The sequence below is a fragment of the Rhinatrema bivittatum genome, chromosome 5 (assembly GCF_901001135.1).
Source record: "Rhinatrema bivittatum chromosome 5, aRhiBiv1.1, whole genome shotgun sequence".
Taxonomy (NCBI): Eukaryota; Metazoa; Chordata; class Amphibia; order Gymnophiona; family Rhinatrematidae; genus Rhinatrema; species Rhinatrema bivittatum.
This window is the reverse complement of record NC_042619.1, coordinates 20,967,694-20,992,530: the sequence shown is the minus strand read 5'-3', so window position 1 is coordinate 20,992,530 and position 24,837 is coordinate 20,967,694. Positions and strand designations below refer to the sequence as shown.

General features: G+C 42.2%; 1 protein-coding gene across 2 annotated transcripts in view; it reads right to left on the bottom strand.

Annotated features, from left to right (window-relative positions):
* RAB6A (RAB6A, member RAS oncogene family) overlaps positions 1 to 24,837 on the bottom strand; it is a 274,025-nt gene that overhangs the window by 36,241 nt on the left and 212,947 nt on the right. For both annotated transcript variants that reach the window (XM_029602119.1, XM_029602120.1), the window contains exons 5-6: positions 7,966 to 8,077; positions 5,195 to 5,288 (exon numbers count right to left, since the gene is read on the bottom strand). In XM_029602119.1, the coding sequence (XP_029457979.1) occupies positions 5,195 to 5,288; positions 7,966 to 8,077 (206 nt within the window). The remainder of the gene's footprint in view (positions 1 to 5,194; positions 5,289 to 7,965; positions 8,078 to 24,837) is intronic.

Genomic DNA, 24,837 nt, shown 5'->3' with positions numbered 1-24,837 from the left:
ACAAAAACTAAACTGGAAACTGCACCAAGCCAGAAACTGTGTACAAAAACAGAAACATTACTATGCCTCCTAAATTATCAAAGAAAACCAAGAAAAACAGAACAGCAAAACCATACTTAAAGAGCAAATATTTATAAACAGCTGATGAATAGAATATCAAATTGAAGACTCAAATATTTAAAAAATGTATTGTACTGAAAACTTTTGGGTGTGTGGGAGACAAACACCGCCTAATAATGAAAGCTAGTAAGAATAAAAAAAAAAAATCCCTTCTCCTCCATTCCTGGGAAAGTTGGATTTCCAGCCATCCTGTCATGGATTAGCAGGAGAAGAAAGGGTGCACAAAGCTTTCTCCTTCTCTCACACAGACAAATAGGGGCATACATCCTTTCACACACAGACACAGGTACCTTCTTCTCACACACACGCAGGCAGGCAGGCATCCTTTCACACATACATACAGAGGCAGGTACACTTTCATACACACACACACACACATACATCAAGGCACCTTTTCATTCACACACACAGGCAGGCATCCTTTCACACATACATACAGAGGCAGGTACACTTTCATACACACACACACACACACACACACACACCAGGGCACCTTTTCATTCACATTCACACAGGCAGGCATCCTTTCACACATACATACAGAGGCAGGTACACTTTCATACACACACACACATACATCAAGGCACCTTTTCATTCACACACACACAGGCAGGCATCCTTTCACACATACATACAGAGGCAGGCACACTTTCATACACACACACACACACACACATCAGGGCACCCTTTCACTCACATTCACACTCACAGGCAAGCACCCTCTTGCTCTCACACAATTTTGCCTCTATTCATTCTTCAGCTGCCGCCAGCTTTGCTTCTATTTCTTTTACGGCGGCCCACAGCCAGACTTCATATTTTTTGGCGGTGGCGGCCATGGCCTCTCTTCACTTTCTTTTTTGGTCTTGGCTCTGACGGTGGCCCAGCCTTTCTTCAGCCTTGCTGGCCTGGCCCTTTATCCCATGCTCACCAGCATATGGGGGATATAATATTCCAAATACAGAAGTCACACTGCCACCTTTCATCACCTGTGTGTATATGAAAGTGTATGAAAGTGTGCCTTGCTCTATACTTATATCTTGGTTACCCTTGACTATTTAACGTTACTGTATTTCCTAATAATTGTTCTATATTTAGACATTTGTTACCCTTTAAAAAAAATTTATCGTTAGAATGTACTTCCTATGAAAAATTGCTAACCATGTTAACAAAATATTAGAATTGTAAACCGTTGTGATGGCAATACCGAACGATGGTATATAAAATGCTATAAATAAATCATGTGACCATTCAAACCGGTCCACCGGTGCATGCCCTAAGCCCCGATAGGCCAATCCACCCCTATTAACTCTGGGAGGCGGTATGAATGTCCCTAATTCTGGGACTATCTCAAAACTCGGACACAACATACAGAGACCATAACTGGATATATAAGGCTGCAGCTTTATTGCCCTTGCAAAATCACGATGACTTCCTTCGGGTACCTGAGCCATTTTATCACCATAACAGTAGCCATGTCACAAACACCTTGCCATCCACTGTGATCCAAGCAAGACCACCATACTTTATCCAACTCCCCGTCTTGTTACCAAGTAAGGGGGCCACCTGGGTCGTCTAAACATTTGGCTACACCAGCTCGAGTACCCCGCTCCAGCCTGCAACATATTATACAGGGTGAACATTGAGATTACTCAACTACCTAACTTGACGTTAGGTAACTGCCATACAAGCATCCATAACATTACATTAACCACAATTCAAACTAAATTTACCCTCCCTGCCTTTTCCTTTATCTGGTCCATTTATATACCTTGTGACCCCAGGAAATAGGAGAGAGTTGGATGGGTGGGTGGGAACGTTGGCTGACCAGAAAAAGGGGTATCTCCGTGGCAAACCCCTGTATTTAAAAGCTAGGCTTTGTCATCTTACGGCGCCTCTCAGTTGTGTCATCTGAAGGCGCCTCCCCCTTCCAGGCCACAACTCCCCTCCCTTTGCTGATGATACCCATTTGCCCAAAGCATGGCTTCATGAGAGCATCGTGTGTCATCCTCCATTGGCAGCCTTGGCATGTGAGAGGTAACTAGCAACTCTACTTGTCCCCAGTTTCAAATGAGTGCTGCTGGGGACCTGCCCTGCACTTCCTATTTTCCATGCAGCACAGAACAAGTATGATCCTGGGAGAGAAACTACCATTTTCAATGTTGAGGTCTTTCTCCTACATTAACTTTTTTGTGAGAAACTTTACTTAGTTAATGATGGTCTAATTTACAGATTAAAAACAAATGATTATACAGCAATATCTACATTTTTCCATGCATTATATATTCATGTTACCTCTGATAGAATTGCCAGTTATCTATTTCCTCACAGGTTTTACTCATCTTCCAATTCAGAACAAAACACATACAAGCCTCTAAACTTATGTACGAAAATGAGTTGACCTCCAGTCTTTAGAGAATCATTTCTCTCATTTCAAACTTTTTGTATTTTTTGCTCAACTTTTGACCAAAAACTTGGTTTCCCCTAGGAATTGGTGATAAGGCGTCGCCTGCTCTTTCCAACAAAATACATATTTGTCAAACATTTCACAGCCAAGCCAAAATTTACCAAGCATAGCACTGAAAATATTTGCTTACTTCTTACAATTTGTTTTGATATAAGGTCAGTGGTATTAACAGAGTACTCATCCCACCATTACTACCGTCTGCTACCTCTAAACTAATCTTTCAGATGAGGATTTATAGCCTGTATAACCATAATGTATTCAGTTTCATCTTGTGACTCTGATATTCTGTACAGCTCCTTGTGTACACAGCATACTATGAATAATCTCCCCAAAATATTCAAATAAAATACTAAATGTTATTCTGGGAAAGCTTTTTCTCTCAAAAAGCATAAAAGGGAAGCAACAGTCTAAAATAAAGAGCTGGTTAAATAAAGTCTCTCTCTCCTTTATACGCATAAATGCTGGCTTTTAAAAATCACCTGTACTTACCTGGATACATTTTAATCGAATAAGTCATCATTTGTATAAAATTTAGCTGGGAAGGGATGAGTTAGCCAGTTAACTTATCTGGCTAACTCCAATATTAGAATTAGCCAAATAACTTATTCAGCTCGCAATAGACGTGGCCATCAACAAGTCTAACCAGATATATATATATATAAAAAAAAAATTATGTAGCCAGTTAAGTAGCAATCTGCTGTTAAAAAAAGAAAAATAAAATGCCTGGTGGCCCAATTTCTGACCCCCCTTACCTCAGTGCCAAAAAATGAGGCTGCCAGCTCAAGCCTCTTCTACCATATCTGTAAAAATGTAGAGGTATGGGATAGATTGTGGCCCCTCCCTTAGTTATAAAAAAAATACATGCCTCTGATCCCTCTTACCCCCTTCACAGAACCCTCCAATACCGTCACCAGGACTGCTGTACTCTCATACCACTCCCAGTAACTTGTAGCAGTGCTCTGACAGCAAGACTAGAAACGAGCAAGCGGTGTTCATGTCAGACAAACTTTGGAAGCCGCTGGCGTGGTATGTGAGTACCACCATACCAGTGGTGGGAAGGGGTTAAGGGGTTTTGGAGATGGATGGGAGGGATGAGGAGAGGCCAGGATTGGCCATATACCCAAACACTTTTACAGATATATTTGGAGGGGCTCTGAGGCCTCGGGCCAGCTGTCTCCATTTTACTGGCACTGGGGTAGGAGCAGGAGTTAAACATAGATTGGGCCACCAAGCCTGTGAGGCTCCCCCCCACAACAGCAGATCACTACTTAACCAGCTATATTCTTTTGAATATTCTTTTGAATATAGCCAGTTAAGCTTAAAGTTTGAAACCTTAATGGCAATGTTCAAACATAGTAGTTAGATTTCAAAGTTATTTGGGTTGGTATACCTGGATAACTTTATACAAAGATATTCACTGGGACTTATTTCGGGATTTTCTGAAATATTGGCCTCACTATGTCTTTCTTTAAATTGCCAAGTATGGGGGAAAGCAACCCTCAGGCCTCAAAGTGCTATAGATTTTATTTATTCAGTGTCCTAGCTTGGCCATTTATAGAAACACTGATCAAGTTACAGCAGACAAGACAGAATACAAATTAACAGATATCACGTTTTCAGGATTCCTGCATGAATGGATATGTGATAAATAGAAGCGACATCAGGAAATATTGCTTCACATCAAGGGAAGGGAATTCATGGAATGGTCTCCCAGCGTAGGTGATGGAGACAGAGTAAGAGAATGTAAGAAAGCCCTACAGGACAGAGGATCCCTAGTCAGGAAGAAATAAGGGGAAAGCTAGAGATCAACTGGTGTCTATGGCTAGGCACTAGAATGAAACTGGACAAACTGGGCCTTACTATAATGCATCAGAAAAATCACGATTTCCTTTGGTTAACCTGAAATTTTGACCAGACTTATGTTGATAAATTTGGCATCTTAGATCCGACCAAACGTCCACCGAACCTAGCATCTTGCCTCTGACAGTGGCCAATCTGGGTCACTAAGAAGCTCCTGGCAGATCCCAACATAAGGTCACAAGGAGCATTAATGGAATTTGAACCCTGACTTCCTTGATTCTCAGCCTGCTGCTCTAACCACTAGGCTACTTCCTCAGGCCTTACCAACACCACTACCCATATACTATTTATCCTCATGCTTATTGTTCAGAGACTAGAAATCCGTTCCACAAGAGGGGTAAGGACATAGTAACAGTGTCACATGAACACAATGTCGTAATTAAGCCTCATTAATACACATTCAAATATCTGGCCCCAGCTCCAGACAGTACTTGTCTATACCAACAGTAAAAAGAGGAAATAAACAGCATTCAGCAATGTAACGCAAAGTTAGGGCCATAACCTTTGCATGATGCTTGGGCTAATTAGCCATTTGTCAATAGTAAAAGAAATCAATTTGCCATTAAATCGTGATCAATACGACTGAAGTCTGTGGCTCCTTGTACAACAGAGCACAAGAAATATTGCTGCAGCAGCTGGTTGACCTCATTTAACTTCTAGTGATGCTGCACAGCGACAGCACCCCCAAGCAGAAAAGCTGCTAGAGCAGCCACAGCTGAGTACAGTGCTCCTTATTCACAGTCCACCTACCTGTTTTACATTGTATCCTGCTTTTGCGCTAGTTTCGATAAACATTACATTTAGCTCTTTGGCTTTCCTTTCCCCCTCCTCAATGGACACTTGCCTGTGACAGATAAAATGCAAAATATTAAAGCAAAAAGAAAACAAGATGTTAACCCCCCAACTCCCCCCCCCCCTCCAAAAAAAAATACCACCACACAACCGATAGTGTGTACCTCAAAGAGAAATGTTTCTGTATTTGGATGTCAAACAGGAGGCAGGTGGCACCTTATAGACTAATTTATTGAAGCATGAGCTTTCGAGAACAGTGTCTGAAAGCCCAGGGCCTGTTGAACTAGATAAAGAATTTCAATCTTCTGTTTAACTGGGGGGACAGAGCCCGGGTGCTCCCAGATCCTGTAGAGGAGTTCCAACAGGATATTGCGGATTGGGATGGCTACCACCTCCTTCGGTAAGTCCACAAACTGGAGAACCTCCAGCGTTTTGTGGCGGGTGCCCTCCTCTGTGAGCAGTTGGAAAGGGATGGCTTCTGCCATGGCCCTAATGAAGCACGCGAAGGAGAGGTCTTATGGGGAAGGCTGACATCTTTCGTCCGGCAGAGAAGGCTTGGATGGCAGTTCACCAGAGTCCTCGGACGAGGAGTCGAAGTATCATCACCCCAGGGATCATAAGGCACGTCTCGTCCTCATTGACATCCACTGGGGGATGGTAAGGGGGCCCAGTGCCCATGCTCCATGGCAGCGACATCGAGGGTGGTCTCTGTGCCAAAGGCCATAAGGGCATCGATGGTGCTGGGGGCACCGAAGGTCCCAGGGGACCAAAAGCCCTGGAGCTCCCGATGGCCCGGAGATGGGTTCAGGCAATGGGGGCACCATCGAGGGCTTCAGGCGTGGCACCGAATCTTCTTCCTCGGAGGAACCAGGGATCAATATCACTCCGGAGGGGGACCAAGGGAGCCCTGGGAACCGGTTGTGTCGGCAGGACGGCCAAGAGGACATCAAGACACTCCAGCAGGGGTGCTAATAGCACAGGTGCTGGCGGCTCCGGCACCGGTTCAAAGCTCCGGAGGGCTCGGAATACCGCCTGCTGCATCCTGCGGTCTAACTCCTAATAGAGGTCCGGTGAAGAGAACGTGGATTGAAGGGAGGAAAGGATGAGGAGTCACCAGAGCCTCCATGGGGGACCGAAGAGGCTCTATGCCTGGCACCGCACTCTGTGGGGAATGCCTGGGACTCCGGGGGTTTGGAAGAGGATGGGGCCTCTTCATCACAAGGTCACTTCGGAGGAGACTCAGCATGGGCCGGTGCTCCTCCAGAATTGACACCGGTGCCATGCGAGGACTGCCAGTGTTCAGCCCAGTCTTTCTCCAGGACCGAGGCTGACGATGAACCGGATGCTTTGGACCGATTCAATGCTGGAGAGGGCTGGTCCCCTGAGCCCTTCTCTTCATGAGGAACCAAACGGGATGTGGAGGCTGACTGTGTGCTGCAAGGGGCTCTGTGGCCCTTTGATGTCGAGGATCCCAATGCCAGAGTCTATGGAGCCGACCTTTTGGCACCTAAAAGCTTCTCCATCTTGTCCAGCCGGGAACAACAGCCCTTTGGAGTCATCTGAGCGCAGTCGGGGTACCCGCGGACATTGGGAGAGGCCCCCAGGCAGAGGATGCAGACCTTGTGCAGATCTGTGAGAGATATGGTCAGCAGGCACTGGGGCATTTGCGAAAACCGGATGCCGCCATAAAAGCAAGCAGGTGAGTGGTCGATGGCCAGCGGCCACCAGGGTGCAATACACTCAGGAATAGATCGCAAAGAATGAGGGAAAACAGCCACCGAGACGTGGGGGGAATCAACAACGAAGGAGGACCCCGCGTGGAGAACAGAGAAAAAAATCCTCGAATAATTAGTTTTAGAAAAATTTTGGAGTGTGCTCCAAGGATCACGAGGCGACTGCTTCATAGAAAAAACAAGACTTAAAGGACCCCACGTGGATTGTGGAATGCTGGGAATGCTCAGTTTTCCATGCCAGACTCCATCTGATGATGTCACCCATCTGTGAGGACTACCATCCTGCTTGTCCTAGTTGAACAGATTTTATGGCATGGCAAATCCCACTATGCTGAGGTTAAATCTTTAGTGCCATCCAAGAAAACACCACACAAAAGATGCAATGTGGAGAATTCCCACGCATGCTCAGAAAGACTTCTTGGATGACATCACCCTTTTGTGTGGCAGCTTGTTCCTGGCTATCCATGGAGAATAAAGATTCTTCAACTTTTTGCACAAGCATCTATTCAAATACCCATGTCCTAAGTAAATTTTAACACAGGTTAAATAACTTGACCTGCAAACAGTAAGCTTTTTGTATATTTTAAGCATTATATGGCACTTGTTATGTGTCATACCGATGTACCAATACCAGCAATACCCATGGTATAGGGATATCACCAGAACCATGGTTAGAATAACTCCTTTAAGGATATCTAGGATCAAGAGCTTGCTCTAGGAAGTCTCCTCCTTTTTATGGATCTTCAGCATAAGAAGCCAAGACCTAAAACTGCATTTTTCTAGCTGAAAATCCAAGCTATTAACTAGGCTAGGATATTCCCTTCCCCCTTGAATAGCAGCCCCAACAACTTTCCTTGAACTAACAAAGAAAATGAATCAAGTTCACTACAGATGTTAAAACTATTTCTCTTACTACACAGTCTATTTAGGTGATATAAAAAAGTAAGCTAGGAAGATTTCACAGAGTATAAATTGTAAGAAAACAATTGTTCATACCTTTTATCAGCAAGATCTGTTTTATTTCCCACTAGCATAATGATTACATCACTTCCCCGTTCTGTTCTGACATCATCAATCCATTTTGTGGTTTGCTGGAATGAGTTTACATCTATTAGGTAAAAGTAGAGGAAGAGATCAGAACAGATCTAAGTATGTGGTGATCAACGCAGTAAGACATTCCAATACTAGCATCACATTAGTATGATTAACAGATTCAAGAATGACAAATACTCTCCCCCAAATACCTTATTTTGTTTATCTGAATGCATGTCTACATACATTTCTTTTGGCTCTGCAGTTTCTTCCTGCTCCTTTGGTACTTCAGCTTCACTCACCATTGCTGGGTGTTTTTACCCCTATTTTATAATCACTTAGTCCAGCCACTACATTGACAAGCTTCAGCTGGGGGCTACGCACCAGGGCTGCTTCCAGAAACCTTCAATCACAGTTCCAGTTTGGTCACTAGGTGTTCACAGCCCCTGGAAGGAAAGAAGTGTCTGTCGCTGTACAAAGCTCATATCTACTGGCTGGATCTAGAACCCATGATTATAAGAGATTCTAAGAGAAATCTGGGCACATGGAATCTGGCTGAGGACTGCCATTGCAATGACTGGGCTGAGTGAGTTGTGAAGGAAATAAAATAAGAGAAGGTCCTGGATAGTTGTGAATAAAGACTCCTGGCGCTGTAGCCCAAGAGAAGCCTGTTCTAAATTCAGCTGAAAGTGGAAAGGAGCAGGGTGAAAACCACTGGCCAATACAATACAGAAGAAACTGTATAAACAAACCGTAACATAACCTGACACTTATTTTGTACGAATTGTAAGGTTATTTTTTTAAGTAGTGGGGGAGGGTACATTTTCATATTCAAGTAACTACAGCGATAAATTATATGACACCACTTTTAAGTTTAAAAAAAAAAATACTAAGTTTGCGTCTTTCAAGCTTGGTAGATTAGAAAAGGAGTTCATAAGGTAATCAACCATTCAGGTTCCCTGAATGGTTAATTTATACATTTTCTTCTTTTATCATCAATGTTAACATTTAAAGAGAGTAATACCACAATATTCCCCACCAGTTTCTGATCTGTTTAGCTCAAACAGAAGAACATGGTTTTACTGAGAACAGTAATACAATTGTGGCATTTTGCATTTTCAAAACACTCTGTTAACTATGCTTCAATACATCAGTACAAGTTAAAGCAGTTAAAGCAGATATTCTTCTGACTACATGAAATTTCAATTTGCTGGGCGCTACCATGTGGGAGCCCTAGGTTCAAATCCTACAGCCAGCTACCTACCATTCCTTCAGCTGGCAGGGAGGCAGTGATCACGGCGCCAGGGAGGGGATGCAGACCCTGCCACTGATCCACAGCAACACGTACTGGCTGGCTGAACAGAACATTCTTACCAGGTACTAGAAAAAAGGTAGGCAATTCCAGTCCTGGGAGTATCAAACAGCTCTGGGTTTCAGGATATTCACAAGGAAAATGCAGGAGATGTATGCATACGTTGCCCTCATTTCATGCAAACATATCTCATGCATATTCACTGTGGACACTGAGTGGTTTTTGTTTTAATGTATAACTTTTATGAAATACCTGTACACCACCTCAATCGAAGGAGAGTGTGGTTAATAAATACCCAAAAATAAAAAACACAATAAAAAAAAACATACTAACAAAGTAAACCTAGCTGGATTCTCATTAAAAAAAACAAAACACCCCAAAACAGAGCTTTAACAGAAGGCTTCATGAAAGAGATAAGTTTTCAACTTTTTTTAAAATTGCTTTACATCAGACCTTCTGGGAGAGTATTCCAAAGGGCTGGGCAGCAGAAGAGAAATCACTTACATGGGCTAGCTTAGCTGAGGAGATCTGTCCCACAGCAGAGCCGAAGCCAGGCCATTTGGCAGTTATGGCCAAGTGAAAAAGTGCACCCTCACCCTTAACACAACATACAACACCAAGGGGCTAGGAGACTATTACATGGAGGGGGGTTTGATTTTTATTTTGATCCAGCAATTTCATCCTGTTCCTTTGGGCTTCCAGCTAAATCTGAACCAGTACAGAGATGCTGGAGCCATGAGCCTTCATTCACAACTCCCGGGGATCTTTCCCCCCCCCCCCCTCTCTTATTTTATAGCCCCTCCCAATTTTATTTACTCCAGGCATTGCAGTATCAGTCCTGGGCTGGGGGCCATGCACCAGGGCTCCCTTCAGAATCCTGCAATCATAGGCCCCCAATCCAACCACTAGGGGTCACCCCCTCCCAGTCACATCTTCCCCATACACAAACATTATACATTTATAATACCAGATTTTACATGAACAAGGACATTCTGAGGGAAATATAGCACTTTCCAACAACATGCATTGCTTTAATGCCAACCAGAAAAACCTGCAAAAAAAAAAAAATTAAAAAGGCATTTGGAACCCATAGGGTATTAGGCCTATGGTAACATGTTGGGTGTAAGCTTGGCCCTCAGAAAGCCATGAATAAATGCCCGTTCTAACTTCCACGAAAGAACGGGCATTCTCCACAGCGGGCCCCATCATCTGGAACAACCTGCCGACTGATCTAAGACTGGAACCTTGCCTAATTACCTTCCGAAAAAAACTCAAGACTTTGCTTTTCCTCCAAGCCTTCTCTTAAGCCTAACATGTCAACAGTACTTTTCATTCAGTCCCAGCCCAATAGGCTAAATGACCGGTCCCAGCCACTGTATAGACATACGTTCTCATCCTCCAGTTTTTTTTCTGTCCTTTATTTCCTGGCTACTCTAGCCCCCAAGTTCATTCTCCCTGTTATTTGTAACTGCGCTTCGGCCTTCCTGTTATATGGTAATGTTCAGTTAATCCCTAAGTTTGATGTAAACCGGTCTGATATGAAGCTTGTCATGAAGTTCGGTATAGAAAAATGTTAAATAAATAAAATAAATTACAATATAATAAACCTCCAATACCAAAACACTACTGCCAGCACTTAAACAGTAACAACCTACCTATTGAAAGACAAGACTGTAAATATTACACCAGGCCCTAAAACACAAATATACCTCCTATTAGGAAAATAGAGCAAGCCAGGCTGAACATAAGAAGTTGCCATAGTGGATGAGACAGAGGGTCCATCAAGCCCAGCACCCTGTTTCCAACAGTGGCCAATCCAAGTCACAAGTTCCTGGTAAGTACCCAAACATTAAACAGATCCCATGTTACTAATACTAAGTCAATGTGATTAACAGTTTATGGACTTCTCCAAGAACTTATCCAAACCTTTTTTAAACCCAGCTACACTAACACAAACTACATGTTAGCAAAACACCTCCCCCTGTTCACACACGGAAAAAACAGCCAGATCCTCACCAAATATTAAACAGACCATATAGTGTAAATAGAAACATGCAGACAAAAACTGGAAACTGCAACAAGCCAGACTATATGCAGTACTATTATAGAAAAACAGAATCACTATTCTTTATAAAACATTAAAAAACAAAATCAATAAATATAAAGCATATTAGTAAAACCATATTCATAAAAATTATAATACTTCAAATAAACTGATGAATAGAACATCCAGTAATTAAAAATTCATGTTAAACATTTCCAAATGATAAAATATTTCAAAACAGCTGATACATCAAACACCCAAGGGAGGCATAACTGTTCCTCACTGCGGGGGGAGGGGGGTGGGAGGAAGGCCAATGAGGCCACAGTGGACTGAGTTGCTTTTCACTGCTGGAGCTGGCCAAGGAAAGAAGAAGCTGATGCTTTTCGCGGGCCCATGGGCTACACAAATCTTCTGCCAAGGCTGGGAGAGAGAAAAAGCAAAAAAGCAGCCAATGCTGCCAGAGGATGTGGTTAGTGCAGTTAGTGTAGCTGGGTTCAAAAAAGGTTTGGATAAGTTCTTGGGGGAGAAGTCCATTAACTGCTATTAATCAAGTTTACTTAGGGAATAGCCACTGCTATTAATTGCATCAGTAGCATGGGATCTCCTTGGTGTTTGGGTAATTGCCAGGTTCTTGTGGTCTGGTTTGGCCTCTGTTGGAAACAGGATGCTGGGCTTGATGGACCCTTGGTCTGACCCAGTATGGCATGTTCTTATGTTCTTAATGCGTTCCGTAACTCCTGCAGACCAGTCTGCTCTATTTCCGATGCAGGAAGGAGGAGGAGGAGCCTGAGGGCTGTGCTTTTTGTGGCCCCATGGGCCGTGCCGATCTTCACTCCCAGGGTGGGAAAAGGGAGGACACCGAAGTTTTTTTTTTTTTTGCAGCCCCACAGGCCACTGTGCTCCTTATTGCTAGTGCAGGGGGAGGAAAGAGACCGATGCTTCTCGCGCAATGGCGTCTCTGGTGAATGGCGCCTATGGCAGAGGCCACACTGGCCACAGGCTAGCTATGGCAACAAGCCTCTATTGGCTTAAAAACATAAGAAATTGCCATGCTGGGTCAGACCAAGAGTCCATCAAGCCCAGCATCCTGTTTCCAACAGAGGCCAAACCAGGCCACAAGAACCTGAAAATTACTCAAACACTAAGAAGATCCCATGCTACTGATGCAATTAATAGCACTGGCTATTCCCTAACTAAACTTGATTAGCCATTAATGGACTTCTCCTCCAAGAACGTATCCAAACCTTTTTTGAGCCCAGCTACACTAACTGCACTAACCACATCCTCTGGCAACAAATTACAGAGCTTTATTGTGCATTGAGTGAAAAAGAATTTTCTCCGATTAGTCTTTAATGTGCTACTTGCTAACTTCATGGAATGCCCCCTAGTCCTTCTATTATTCGAAAGGTTAACTAACCGATTCACATCTACCCGTTCAAGACCTCTCATGATCTTAAAGACCTCTATCATATCCCCCCCCCTCAGCCGTCTCTTCTCCAAGCTAAATAGCCCTAACCTCTTCAGTCTTTCCTCATAGGGGAGCTGTTCCATCCCCTTTATCATTTTGGTTGCCCTTCTCTGTACCTTCTCCATCGCAACTATATCTTTTTTGAGATGCGGCGACCAGAATTGTACACAGTATTCAAGGTGCGGTCTCACCATGGAGCGATAGAGGCATTATGACATTTTCCGTTCTATTAACCATTCCCTTCCTAATAATTCCTAACATTCTATTTGCTTTTTTGACTGCTGCAGCACACTGAGCCGACGATTTTAATGGATTATCCACTATGATGCCTAGATATTTTCCTGGGTAGTAGCTCCTAATATGGAACCTAACATCGTGTAACTACAGCAAGGGTTGTTTTTCCCTATATACAACACCTTGCACTTGTCCACATTAAATTTCATCTGCCATTTAGATGTCCAATCTTCCAGTCTTGCGAGGTCCTCCTGTAAGAAACATAGAAATGAAACATAGAAATGACGGCAGAAGACGACCAAACGGCCCATCCAGTCTGCCCAGCAAGCTTCACACTTCTTTTTTCTCATACTTATCTGTTTCTCTTGGCTCTTAGTAACCTTTGGTTCTATTTCCCTTCCACCCCCACCATTAATGTAGAGAGCAGTGATGGAGCTGCTTCCAAGTGAAATATCAAGCTTGATTAGTTATGGGTAGTAACCGCTGCAATAAGCAAGCTACACCCATGCTTATTTGTTTTACCCAGACTATGTTAGTCAGCCCTTATTGGTTGTTTTTCTTCTCCCCTGCCGTTGAAGCAGAGAGCTATGCTGAATATGCATTGAAAGTGAAGTATCAGGCTTATTTGGTTTGGGGTAGTAACCGCCGTAACAAGCTAGCTACTCCCCGCTTTGTGAGTGCAAATCCTTTTTTCCACATTTCCTCTTGCCGTTGAAGCTTAGAGCAATGTTGGAGTCGCAATAACAGTGTGTATGTTTATTGAATAAGGGTATTATCTCCAGGCAGTAGCCATCATTCTGGCTACTGTTTCCAACAGTGGCCAATCCAGGCCATAAGAACCTGGCAAGTACCCAAAAACTAAGTCTATTCCATGTTACCATTGCTAATGGCAGTGGCTATTCTGTAAGTGAACTTAATAACAGGTAATGGATTTCTCTTCCAAGAACTTATCCAATCTTTTTTTAAACACAGCTATACTAACTGCACTAACCACATCCTCTGGCAACAAATTCCAGAGTTTAATTGTGCGTTGAGTAAAAAAGAACTCTCAGATTAGTTTTAAATGTGCCCCATGCTAACTTCATGGCGTGCCCCCTAGTCTTTCTATTATCTGAAAGAGTAAATAACAGATTCACATCTACCCGTTCTAAACCTCTCATAATTTTAAACATCTCTATCATATCCCCCCTGAGCTGTCTCTTCTCCAAGCTGAAAAGTCCTAACCTCTTTAGTCTTTCCTCATAGGGGAGCTGTTCCATTCCCCTTATTTTGGTAGCCCTTCTCTGTACCTTCTCCATCGCAATTATATCTTTTTTGAGATGCGGCGACCAGAACTGTACACAGTATTCAAGGTGCGGTCTCACCATGGAGCGATACAGAGGCATTATGACATTTTCCATTTTATTCACCATTCCCTAATAATTCCCAACACTGTTTGCTTTTTTTGACTGCCGCAGCACACTGAACCGAAAATTTCAACGTGTTATCCACTATGACACCTAGATCTTTCTTGGGTTGTAGCACCTAATATGGAACCCAACATTGTGTAATTATAGCATGGGTTATTTTTCCCTATATGCATCACCTTGCACTTATCCACATTAAATTTCATCTGCCATTTGGATGCCCAATTTTCCAGTCTCACAAGGTCTTCCTGCAATTTATCACAATCTGCTTGTGATTTCACTACTCTGAACAATTTTGTGTCATCTGCAAATTTGATTATCTCACTCGTCATATTTCTTTCCAGATCATTTATAAATATATTGAAAAGTAAGGGTCCCAATACAGATCCCTGAGGCACTCCACTGCCCACTCCCTTCCACTGAGAAAATTGCCCATTTAATCCTACTCTCTGTGTCCTGTCTTTTAGCCAGTTTGCAATCCACGAAAGGACATCGCCACCTATCCCATGACTTTTTACTTTTCCTAGAAGCCTCTCATGAGGAACTTTGTCAAATGCCTTCTGAAAATCCAAGTATACTACGTCTACCGGTTCACCTTTATCCACATGTTTATTAACTCCTTTAAAAAAGTGAAGCAGATTTGTGAGGCAAGACTTGCCTTGGGTAAAGCCATGCTGACTTTGTTCCATTAAACCACGTCTTTCTATATGTTCTGTGATTTTGATGTTTAGAACACTTTCCACTATTTTTCCTGGCACTGAAGTCAGGTTAACCGGTCTGTAGTTTCCTGGATCGCCCTTGGAGCCCTTTTTAAATATTGGGGTTACATTTGCTATCCTCCAGTCTTCAGGTACAATGGATCATTTTAATGATAGGTTACAAATTTTTACTAATAGGTCTGAAATTTCATTTTTTAGTTCCTTCAGAACTCTGGGGTGTATACCATCCGATCCAGGTGATTTACTACTCTTCAGTTTGTCAATCAGGCCCTACCACATCTTCTAGGTTCACCGTGATTTGATTCAGTCCATCTGAATCATTACCCATGAAAACCTTCTCCATTACGGGTACCTCCCCAACATCCTCTTCAGTAAACACCGAAGCAAAGAAATCATTTAATCTTTCCACGACGGCCTTACCTTCTCTAAGTGCCTCTTTAACCCCTTGATCATCTAACGGTCCAATTGACTCCCTCACAGGCTTTCTGCTTCGGATATATTTTTAAAAGTTTTTACTGAGAGTTTTTGCCTCTACAGCCAACTTCTTTTCAAATTCTCTTAGCCTGTCTTATCAATGTCTTACATTTAACTTGCCAACGTTTATGCTTTATCCTATTTTCTTCTGTTGGATCCTTCTTCCAACTTTAGAATGAAGATCTTTTGGCTAAAATAGCTTCTTTCACCTCCCCTTTTAACCATGCCAGTAATCCTTTTGCCTTCTTTCCACCTTTCTTAATGTGTGGAATACATCTAGACTGTGCTTCTAGAATGGGTTTTTTTTTTTTTGTTTGTTTGTTTGTTTTAACAATGACCACGCTTCTTGGACATTTTTTACTTTTGTTGCTGCTCCTTTCAGTTTTTTTCTAACAATTTTTCTCATTTTATCAAAGTTTCCCTTTTGAAAGTTTAGCACGAGAGCCTTGGATTTGCACACTGTTCCTGTTCCAGTCATTAAATCAAATTTGATCATATTATGATCACTATTGCCAAGCGGCCTCACCACAGTTACCTCTCACCAAGTCCTGTGCTCTACTGAGAATTAGATCTAAAATTGCTCCCTCTCTCAGTTCCTGAACCAATTGCTCCTTAAAGCTATCATTTATTCCATCCAGGAACGTTATCTCTCTAGCGTGTCCCGATGATACATTTAACCAGTCAATATTGGGGTAATTGAAGTCTCAATGTACATATAGTGCAGGAGGATGTGTAATCCTGACAAAACTGATTCAAACAGTCTTACAAAACAAAATGTCTTTTATTTTTTCAATATGGCAACTCCACAAGTTGGGGGGGACGCCATTAAGCCGGTGCTCGTATAACCTTGTGGAGTTGCCATATTGAAAAAATAAAAGACATTTTGTTTTGTAAGACTGTTTGAATCAGTTTTGTCAGGATTACACATCCTCCTGCACTATATGTACATTGCGATTTCGCTTGAAGTGCAGTCCTTGCTCATTATTTGTTTTGTGGTAATTGAAGTCTCCCATTATTACCGCACTACCAATTTGGTTAGCTTCCCTAATTTCTCTTAGCATTTCACTGTCCGTCTCACCATCTTGACCAGGTGGACGGTAGTATACCCCTATCACTATAGTCTTCCCCGACACAAGGGATTTCTATCCATAAAGATTCAATTTTGTATTTAGTCTCATGCAGGATGTTTATCCTGTTGGACTATGCCATCCCAGACATAAAGCACCACACCTCCTCCTGGGTGCTCCTCTGTCATTGTGATATAATTTGTACCCCAGTATAGCACTGTCTCATTGGTTATCCTCTTTCCACCATGTCTCTGAGATGCCAATTAAGTCTGTGTCATCATTCACTGTTATACATTCTAATTCTCCCATCTTAATTCTTAGACTTCTGGCATTAGCATACAAACATTTCAAAGTTTGTTTTTTGTTTGTATTTTCATTCTGCTTTTTAATTGATAGGGATAAGTTAAAATATTTTAGCTCAGGTGAGTTTTTAGTTACAGGCACTTGGACTAATATACATGTTCTCTCAAGAGGCTACTCAGAAACAAAGAAACCTAGAAATGTCAGCAGAAAAGTACCAAATGGTCCATCCAGTCTGCCCAGCAAACTTATGGTAGCATCAGCTGCCCCATGCAAGTCTTCCCCATAATGGTAGCATCAAGGGGTGGCATCTGCCATGCTGTACAATTTACCCCCATACTTAGTTTCCAAAAATGTCAAAGTCAGAGCCCTTGTTGGTTGCTGTCTGAGTCCAATCCCCCGTTACCTCTTGCCATTGAAGCAGAGAGCAATGTTGAGTGACATCACAAGTATACGACTTATTGCTTAAGGGTAGTAACAGCTGCATCAGCAAGTTAACCTCATGCTTGTTTTCCCAGACCATAAAATTCAATGTCCTAGTTGGTTGCTGTTTGAAACTAATTACCCTTTACCTCTTTATCCCTGCCATTAAAGCAGAAAGCAATGAGTTGCATCAACAGTATGAAGGCTTACTGGTTAAGGGTAGTAACCACCACACCAGCAAGTTGCCCCCATGCACTTTTCCTCATCTCCATTCTTTAGCCTTTAGGGATCCATAGTGTTTATCCCATGCCCCTTTGAAATCCTTCACCATTTTTTTATTTCACAACCTCCTCTTGAAGAGCATTCCAGGCATCATTTCAAGCTCCCATGGAAGTGGCCGAAACACTGGCGATGGTATCAAAAGCTTCATAAATGGAATTGATAAAGAGCTTCGCACATTCCTCCATGAAGCCACTGCTCAACAAAAGTCTGCCTACTCTGGGTCTGACAATTCCATCAAATGTTTTAGCTTTTGCACACATTCATGCAAAATATTGCACTCAGTAGAGCTGGTGGGCCACAATCTGGACTCTCAGCATAGATCCCTGAAAGACTTCCCCCCAAATGCATCCAAGTGTTTGGTTCCTTCACAGGAGACATGTTGGAGTAATCATGATTGCATTTAGTACATTTAAAAGCTGATTCTGCCATCATGAATTAGTGTGATATTTGAACCACCCTAAACCCTGGGTAGGCCTGAACCCTGTAATTTAGATCCAGTCTCTGACACTATGCTATAGTAGCTACAGGCACTATGCAATAGTTGCATGAACAATTTTTGAATGCTGCCTTAGTCCATGAGGATATGGCATGATGATTGCTTCTGCCACATCCTTATCTGCTGGTCCTTGAGGAGTTTGTGAACTGAGATAGCTGCAGAGACTGCTGATAGTTGAAGGAACTAAAGAAACCCTTGGGTCTTATTCTAAACTCCTTTTCCTTCCTGACACTGATGGACATCTCTGCCAGCTTGTCCAAAACCCTGGAGTAGCAGAGATCCTCCTTACGATCAGATATGCTGAGGCAAGTTTAGTAGGGGATTCGAAGGAATCTCCATAGAATCTTCCTCCTCTCCTGATCATGGGGGGGGGGGGGGGAACATCAACCCCAATGATGGAGACTGAGAAGGAGATCTCCACTGGTTTGAAGGGGAAACTACCCGTAGAAACACAAAGAACTGATCCTACTTCTTCCCCTTATGGTTTGTGAAGAGACTCCCTTGGAGAAGGCTCCACCATTTCATGATGAAAACATTCCCAACACTGTAAGCTCTTGAGAAGGAGAAAGCACCAGAGTGGGACTTTGGACTGCCCTATCTGGGAAAAATCCCTCCATCTTGGACAGGAGAAGCTCCAATCTCCCTCTTCAGTCTTCAGAGCTTAAGGAGGCAAAGAAAATTTTCGTTATGATAGTTGGGCTCCCACTGGCTAGGGGGACCCTCTACAGTGAAATTGGAGGAGACATCTTCAGAAACCCAGATCTCATACTCACTAAGGTAAGCCTGCAAAGCTGAGGAGGAACTCTGTGCTATAATAGCTAAAGGCACTCTGCAACAGTTGCATGAACAATTCCTGAATGCTGCCATAGTTCATGGACGACACCAGAATCACCACCTTCTGCACTGAAGCACTCCACTCCAACACAATTGACAGCATCTTGGCATGCCACCCCAAGCACAATGACTGTATCCTAGAATGCACTGTGCCAATGGAATGGACAGCAACCTGGTCAGGCTTGGTCTTGGTAAAATAAATGGGTTGGCACCATAAGTATCTTCTGTGCCATGAAAGATAGGACAGGACCTGTGTCAGTGAGGTTATTTCCCACCCCTGCACAAATGGCACTGATCATTTCTTCTAGTCGGACAGGAATGGTATTGAAAGGTGTTCCTCTCAGCGTTTCACCTGGCACCACAGGCTTCCACACCACACTTAACCCAACCCAAGACTTATCTGGGAACCAGTGCCACAGAAGAGAAGCTTTCCTGTGCCTAGTAGAATGAGACGGAGAAGATTTCCATCTCTATTTCCTATGCTGACAGTCTGAAGATGGCTTGCTCCTGGGAGCAGCTCTGCTGCTCAGTCCATGCCGAGATTTCAGGCTCTTAATGACTTCCTTAGGCCTCCACCGTCCAAGGGTGGTGTTGCTGTGCCCTAGGGGACATTCAACCACAACTGTAGCAGCTGGAGGAGTCATCCTTCAGGCCCAGGCAGTGAGCATAGATATTTGGTACCCGCAGATGTTATGCTGCAGGTCTTGAACCCATTGTCCATAGAATTCTAGGCTTTTTCCATGCCTTTTTTTTTTTTTTTTTTTTAACGTAAAAGTTCTGTTTGAGTAGCTGCCAGACAGGCAGTAAAAATAGCACCAAGGCCAAAACCCCAAAGCTTTTAAGAAACTGGGATACGTCCATGAGCTGAGAGGCTCATGAGGCACTGGCACGTATACAGAAACTCCGGTGCATGCTCAGTAAAGATTTTATTGAGTTCTGAGAGCTGTGTATGAGGTGTCATCCATTGCTGTTGGCACCAATGGATGACACCTCATACACATTATGGCTAATTCATGCCTGTTTGTTGACAGAAAATATCAAGGTCAAAATTTCCATACTCTGCTGTGTGAAACTGTGTAGAGGGTCAAGAACTTTATTTTTATCTGACTTACTTGATGGGCTGCAAGGTGCTTAAGACAATTCAAGATGTGAATTTTCAAGCAAGCTATTTCTAAAAGTATTTTATTTCCCTATTAAGGGAAATAAGTGACTTATTCATACCAATTTTCAACTAAAAAATATTGGAACATGAATTATCTGCTTTTCTTTGATGCATCTGCAACCAAGACTGGAAACTAATTTTCATTTAAATATAAAATATGTACATCCTGGCCAGCAGCAGTGCTAGCTTCCCCACACTGCTCTGCTAATGTGCTTCAACTTTTCACAGGAGGACTTACCTCTAAGACTGAAAGGATAATTCGATCACCAATACCTACAGTTTTGACTTCTCAAACAGAGATGGCCAACAGTGTTGGCATTTCCCCCTTTTATCATGTGAACACCAGCCAGTTGGAAACTGGACAGAGACCGTCAAAACATTTCCCACAAGAAAGCAAGCAGAATTCAAATAAAGACTTTTAGCCATTAATCAACTAATTATCAAAAGGGGAACCAAACAGTTCACTCACTGTGAAACTCTATATCACTGTTATGCCAAATTATTGTCACTTATAAGATGTTTATTTAATATTATTTAATAACCTACACACCAAGTGGAAATCGCCTTATCCAGTGCTGGAAAAATTTTTTGTGAGGGGTTGGAAAGGTTTCATATATCCGTGTAGGCAACCCTGCCTTTTTCAAGCATATTATAATCATAAACCCACCAACCTCCTCCGTTTTTTTGTATGTATATATGTGATATGTGCTATTAAAAACTTCGGTTAATCAATCTCTTCAAAATTCAAAAATCTATAATGACATCCGGAAGGTCTCTCCAGAAGAGATTAATAAATGATCTTCCTTGATGTTTTAAAGTACCTCGACAACACCACTCATACTCTGTTCTGTGTGATCTTGTAAATTGTAGGCGTAACAATTGACAGCCAACTCAACTTTAAACGACACATCTCCAATACAATCAAAGATGGATTCTTCAAACTGCAGACATTAAAAAAACTCAAACCCCTTCTCCAAGAGCACGATTTCAGAACAGTCCTCCAATCAATTATCTTGTCAAGACTCGACTACTGCAACTCCCTCCTCCTCGGACTACCAGAAATACACATCAAACCCCTCCAAGTTCTACAGAACGCTGCCGCCAGAATCATCTCTAACAACAAAAAATCCCCTCACATCACACCCACGCTCAAAGAACTCCACTGGCTACCCATTACACAAAGAATCCAGTATAAAACCCTCACCCTCATGCACAAAAAAATAAACAACAACAAAATGGACTGGCTAAACAACGGAATACAACCTTACCCTACTCAAAGAACTCTCAGATCCACCAACACTGGACTCCTAGCCGTCCCTAATCTCAAAGCTGCACACCTCAACGTCACCCGCAAACGAGCCATAACAATAGCGGGCCCCACCTTATGGAACACCCTCCCCACCTGTCTCAGAAACGAACCTTCACTGCAAGTCTTCAAAAAACACCTCAAAACATGGCTATTTTTAAAAGCTTTCCCACCCGACACATAACCCGCCCAATTCGCACCATCCACTCCATGCCCCCTCCACAAGCATCTCGCCCCACACCTTTCCCTCCCTACACAAGCATCTCCCACCACCCTTTCCCTCCCTATCACTACCTTCCTCCCACTCACCCCTTCCTCTCCCCTACCCCCTCTACACTCCCTGCTCTCCTTACCATAATTTATCCTCATCAACAAGCCAGTTATGTATATATGTTATATACTATAGTCTAATGTTCCATGTACTCCTGTTAGTTCTGTTACAACTTGTTATATTTATTACCATGTTATAATGTAAAATATTCTTGTTATATTTATTACCATGTTATAATGTAAAATATTCTTATATCTATTTAATACCATGTTATAATGTAAAATAGGGCTGTTACCACCCTATTCCTTTAGTTATCTGGAAACCGATGTGATATCTCGATCGAATGTCGGTATACAAAATAAATAAATAAATAAATAAATAAATAAATAAATTGCAAATGACACTCTTTCTATAGAGAACTTACTCTTTCTTAATTCTATATCACACTTCCCAGACTACAAATGTCCCAACATGTACATGTTTCGGACGATCCACGCCCTTCCTCAGGGGATGTTCCGGCGGGTGAGGTCTAATCCGCTATTAATCGCCAGAAATTGAAAATTACTTCCCTTAGATTTATGCGGAGACGTCTCCGTTTTTAAACCGCTTTCCTTCCTTGACACATTCTCCTGCCGAAGTCTTTCAAATTTCTGCTCCGTCAACTGACATCTGGACCGGACATCGGCAAAGTACAGATCCCTGAGGCACTCCACTGTTTACCTTTTTCCACTGAGAAAATTGACTATTTAATTCTACTCTGTTTCCTGTCTTTTAATCAGTTTGTAATCCACGAAAAGGACATCGCCTCCTATCCCATGACCTTTTAGTTTTCTCAGAAGCCTCATGAGGGACTTTGTCAAACGCCTTCTGAAAATCCAAATACACTATCTACCAGTTCACCTTTATCCGCATGTTTATTAACCCCTTCAAAAAAAATGAAGCAGATTTGTGAGGCAAGACTTCTCTTGGGTAAATCCATGTTGACTGTGTTCCATTAAACCATGTCTTTCTATATGCTCTATGATTTTGATCTTGAGAATAGTTTCCACTATTTTTCCCGGCACTGAAGTCAGGCTCACTGGTCTATAGTTACTTGGATCGCCCCTGGAGCCTTTTTTAAATATTGGGGTTACATTGGCCACCCTCCAGTCTTCAGATACAATGGATGATTTTAATGATAGGTTACAAATTTTAACTAAAAGATCAGAAATTTCATTTTTTAGTTCCTTCAGTACCCTAGGATGCATGCCATCTGGTCCAGGTGATTTGCTACTCTTTAGTTTGTCAATCTGGCCTACTACATCTTCCAGGTTCACAGTGATTTTGTTCAGTTCATCTGACTCATCACCCCTGAAAACCATCTCCGGAACTGGTATCTCCCCAACATCCTCATTAGTAAACACGGAAGCAAAGAATTCATTTAGCCTTTCTGCAATAGCCTTATCTTCCCCTAAGAGCCCCTTTAACCCCTCGGTCATCTAATGGTCCAACTGACTCCCTCACAGGTTTCTTGCTTTGGATATATTTTAAAATGTTTTTATTATGAGTTTTTGCCTCTATGACCAACTTCAATTCAAATTCTCTCTTCGCCCGTCTTATCAATGGTTTTACACTTAATTTGACAATGCTTATGTTTTATCCTGTTTTCTTCAGATGGATCCTTCTTCCAATTTTTGAAGGATTTTTTTTGGCTAAAATAGCCTCTTTCATCTCACCTTTTAACCATGACTAATCGTTTTGCCTTCCTTCCACCTTTCTTAATGTGTGGAATACATATGGACTGCGCCTCTAGGACTGTATTTTTAAACAATGTCCATGCCTGTGGAACACAACCTTTGCAGCTGCACCTTTCAGTTTTTTTCTAATTATTTTCCTCATTTTATCAAAGTTTCCCTTTTGAAAGTTTAGTGTTAGAGTTGCAGATTTACTTATTGTCCCCCTTCCAGTTATTAGTTTAAATTTGATCATGTTATGATCACTGTTGCCAAATGGCCCCACCACCGTTACCTCTCACCAAATCCTGCGTTCCATTAAGAATTAAATCTAAAATAGCTCCCTCTCTTGTTGGTTCCTGAACCAATTGCTCCATGAAGCAGTCATTTATTACATCCAGGAACTTTGTGTGTCTAGCAAGTCCTGATGTTACATTTACCCAGTCAATATTGGGGTAATTGAAATCTCCCATTATTATTGCACTGCCAAATTGGTTAGCTTCCCTGATTTCTCTAAGCATTTCATCATCTGTCTGACCATTTTGTCCAGGTGGACGGTAGTATACTCCTATCATTATACTCTTACCCAACACACATGGGATTTCTACCCATATAGATTCTACTGAGCATTTAATTTCTTGTATGATCTTTATCCTGTTGGACTCTATACCCTCCTAGACACAAAGTGCCACATCCCCACAAAGTTGATCCTCCCTATCATTGTGATATAATTTGTACCCTGATATAGCACTGTCCCATTGGTTATCCTCCTTCCACCAAGTCTCTGTGAGGCCAATTAAGTCAATCTCATCATTTGCTGCTATACACTGGGGAATGTTTATCCCTGGGATAAGTAGCATGTAATTTATTGACCTTTTGGGATCCTATCAGGTACTTGATCAGGGCTTGATGGACCTATGGTCAAACCCAATGAAAGATAGCTGCAGTATATATTTCACTGCTTAATTATACTGTTTGTAAGTCTTCCCACATTACCCAATAATGTCTCAATGCTCAAACACCTACTTTTGTTGTCAGCAAGAAAAGAGTTACTGGTCAAAATGTTTTATACCAGAAGATAACTTGCAATATAAATGCAGTTAAAAACCATCCATAATAAAGCAGGCTCATATGAAAAGTCTTGACATTTGTTTTCAGGATCTGCTATTTATGAAGAACCGAGAGCCAAGTACATTTTCTGTTTGTATTTCATTAAAAAGACAGCTCTGCCCAGCCATGCCACAATTTACATTAGCTTGGAGAATGGCAGAGAGACTTAAGTTGCCTTTGCAAAAATATTTCTCATTGAAATTCACAGCCATATTG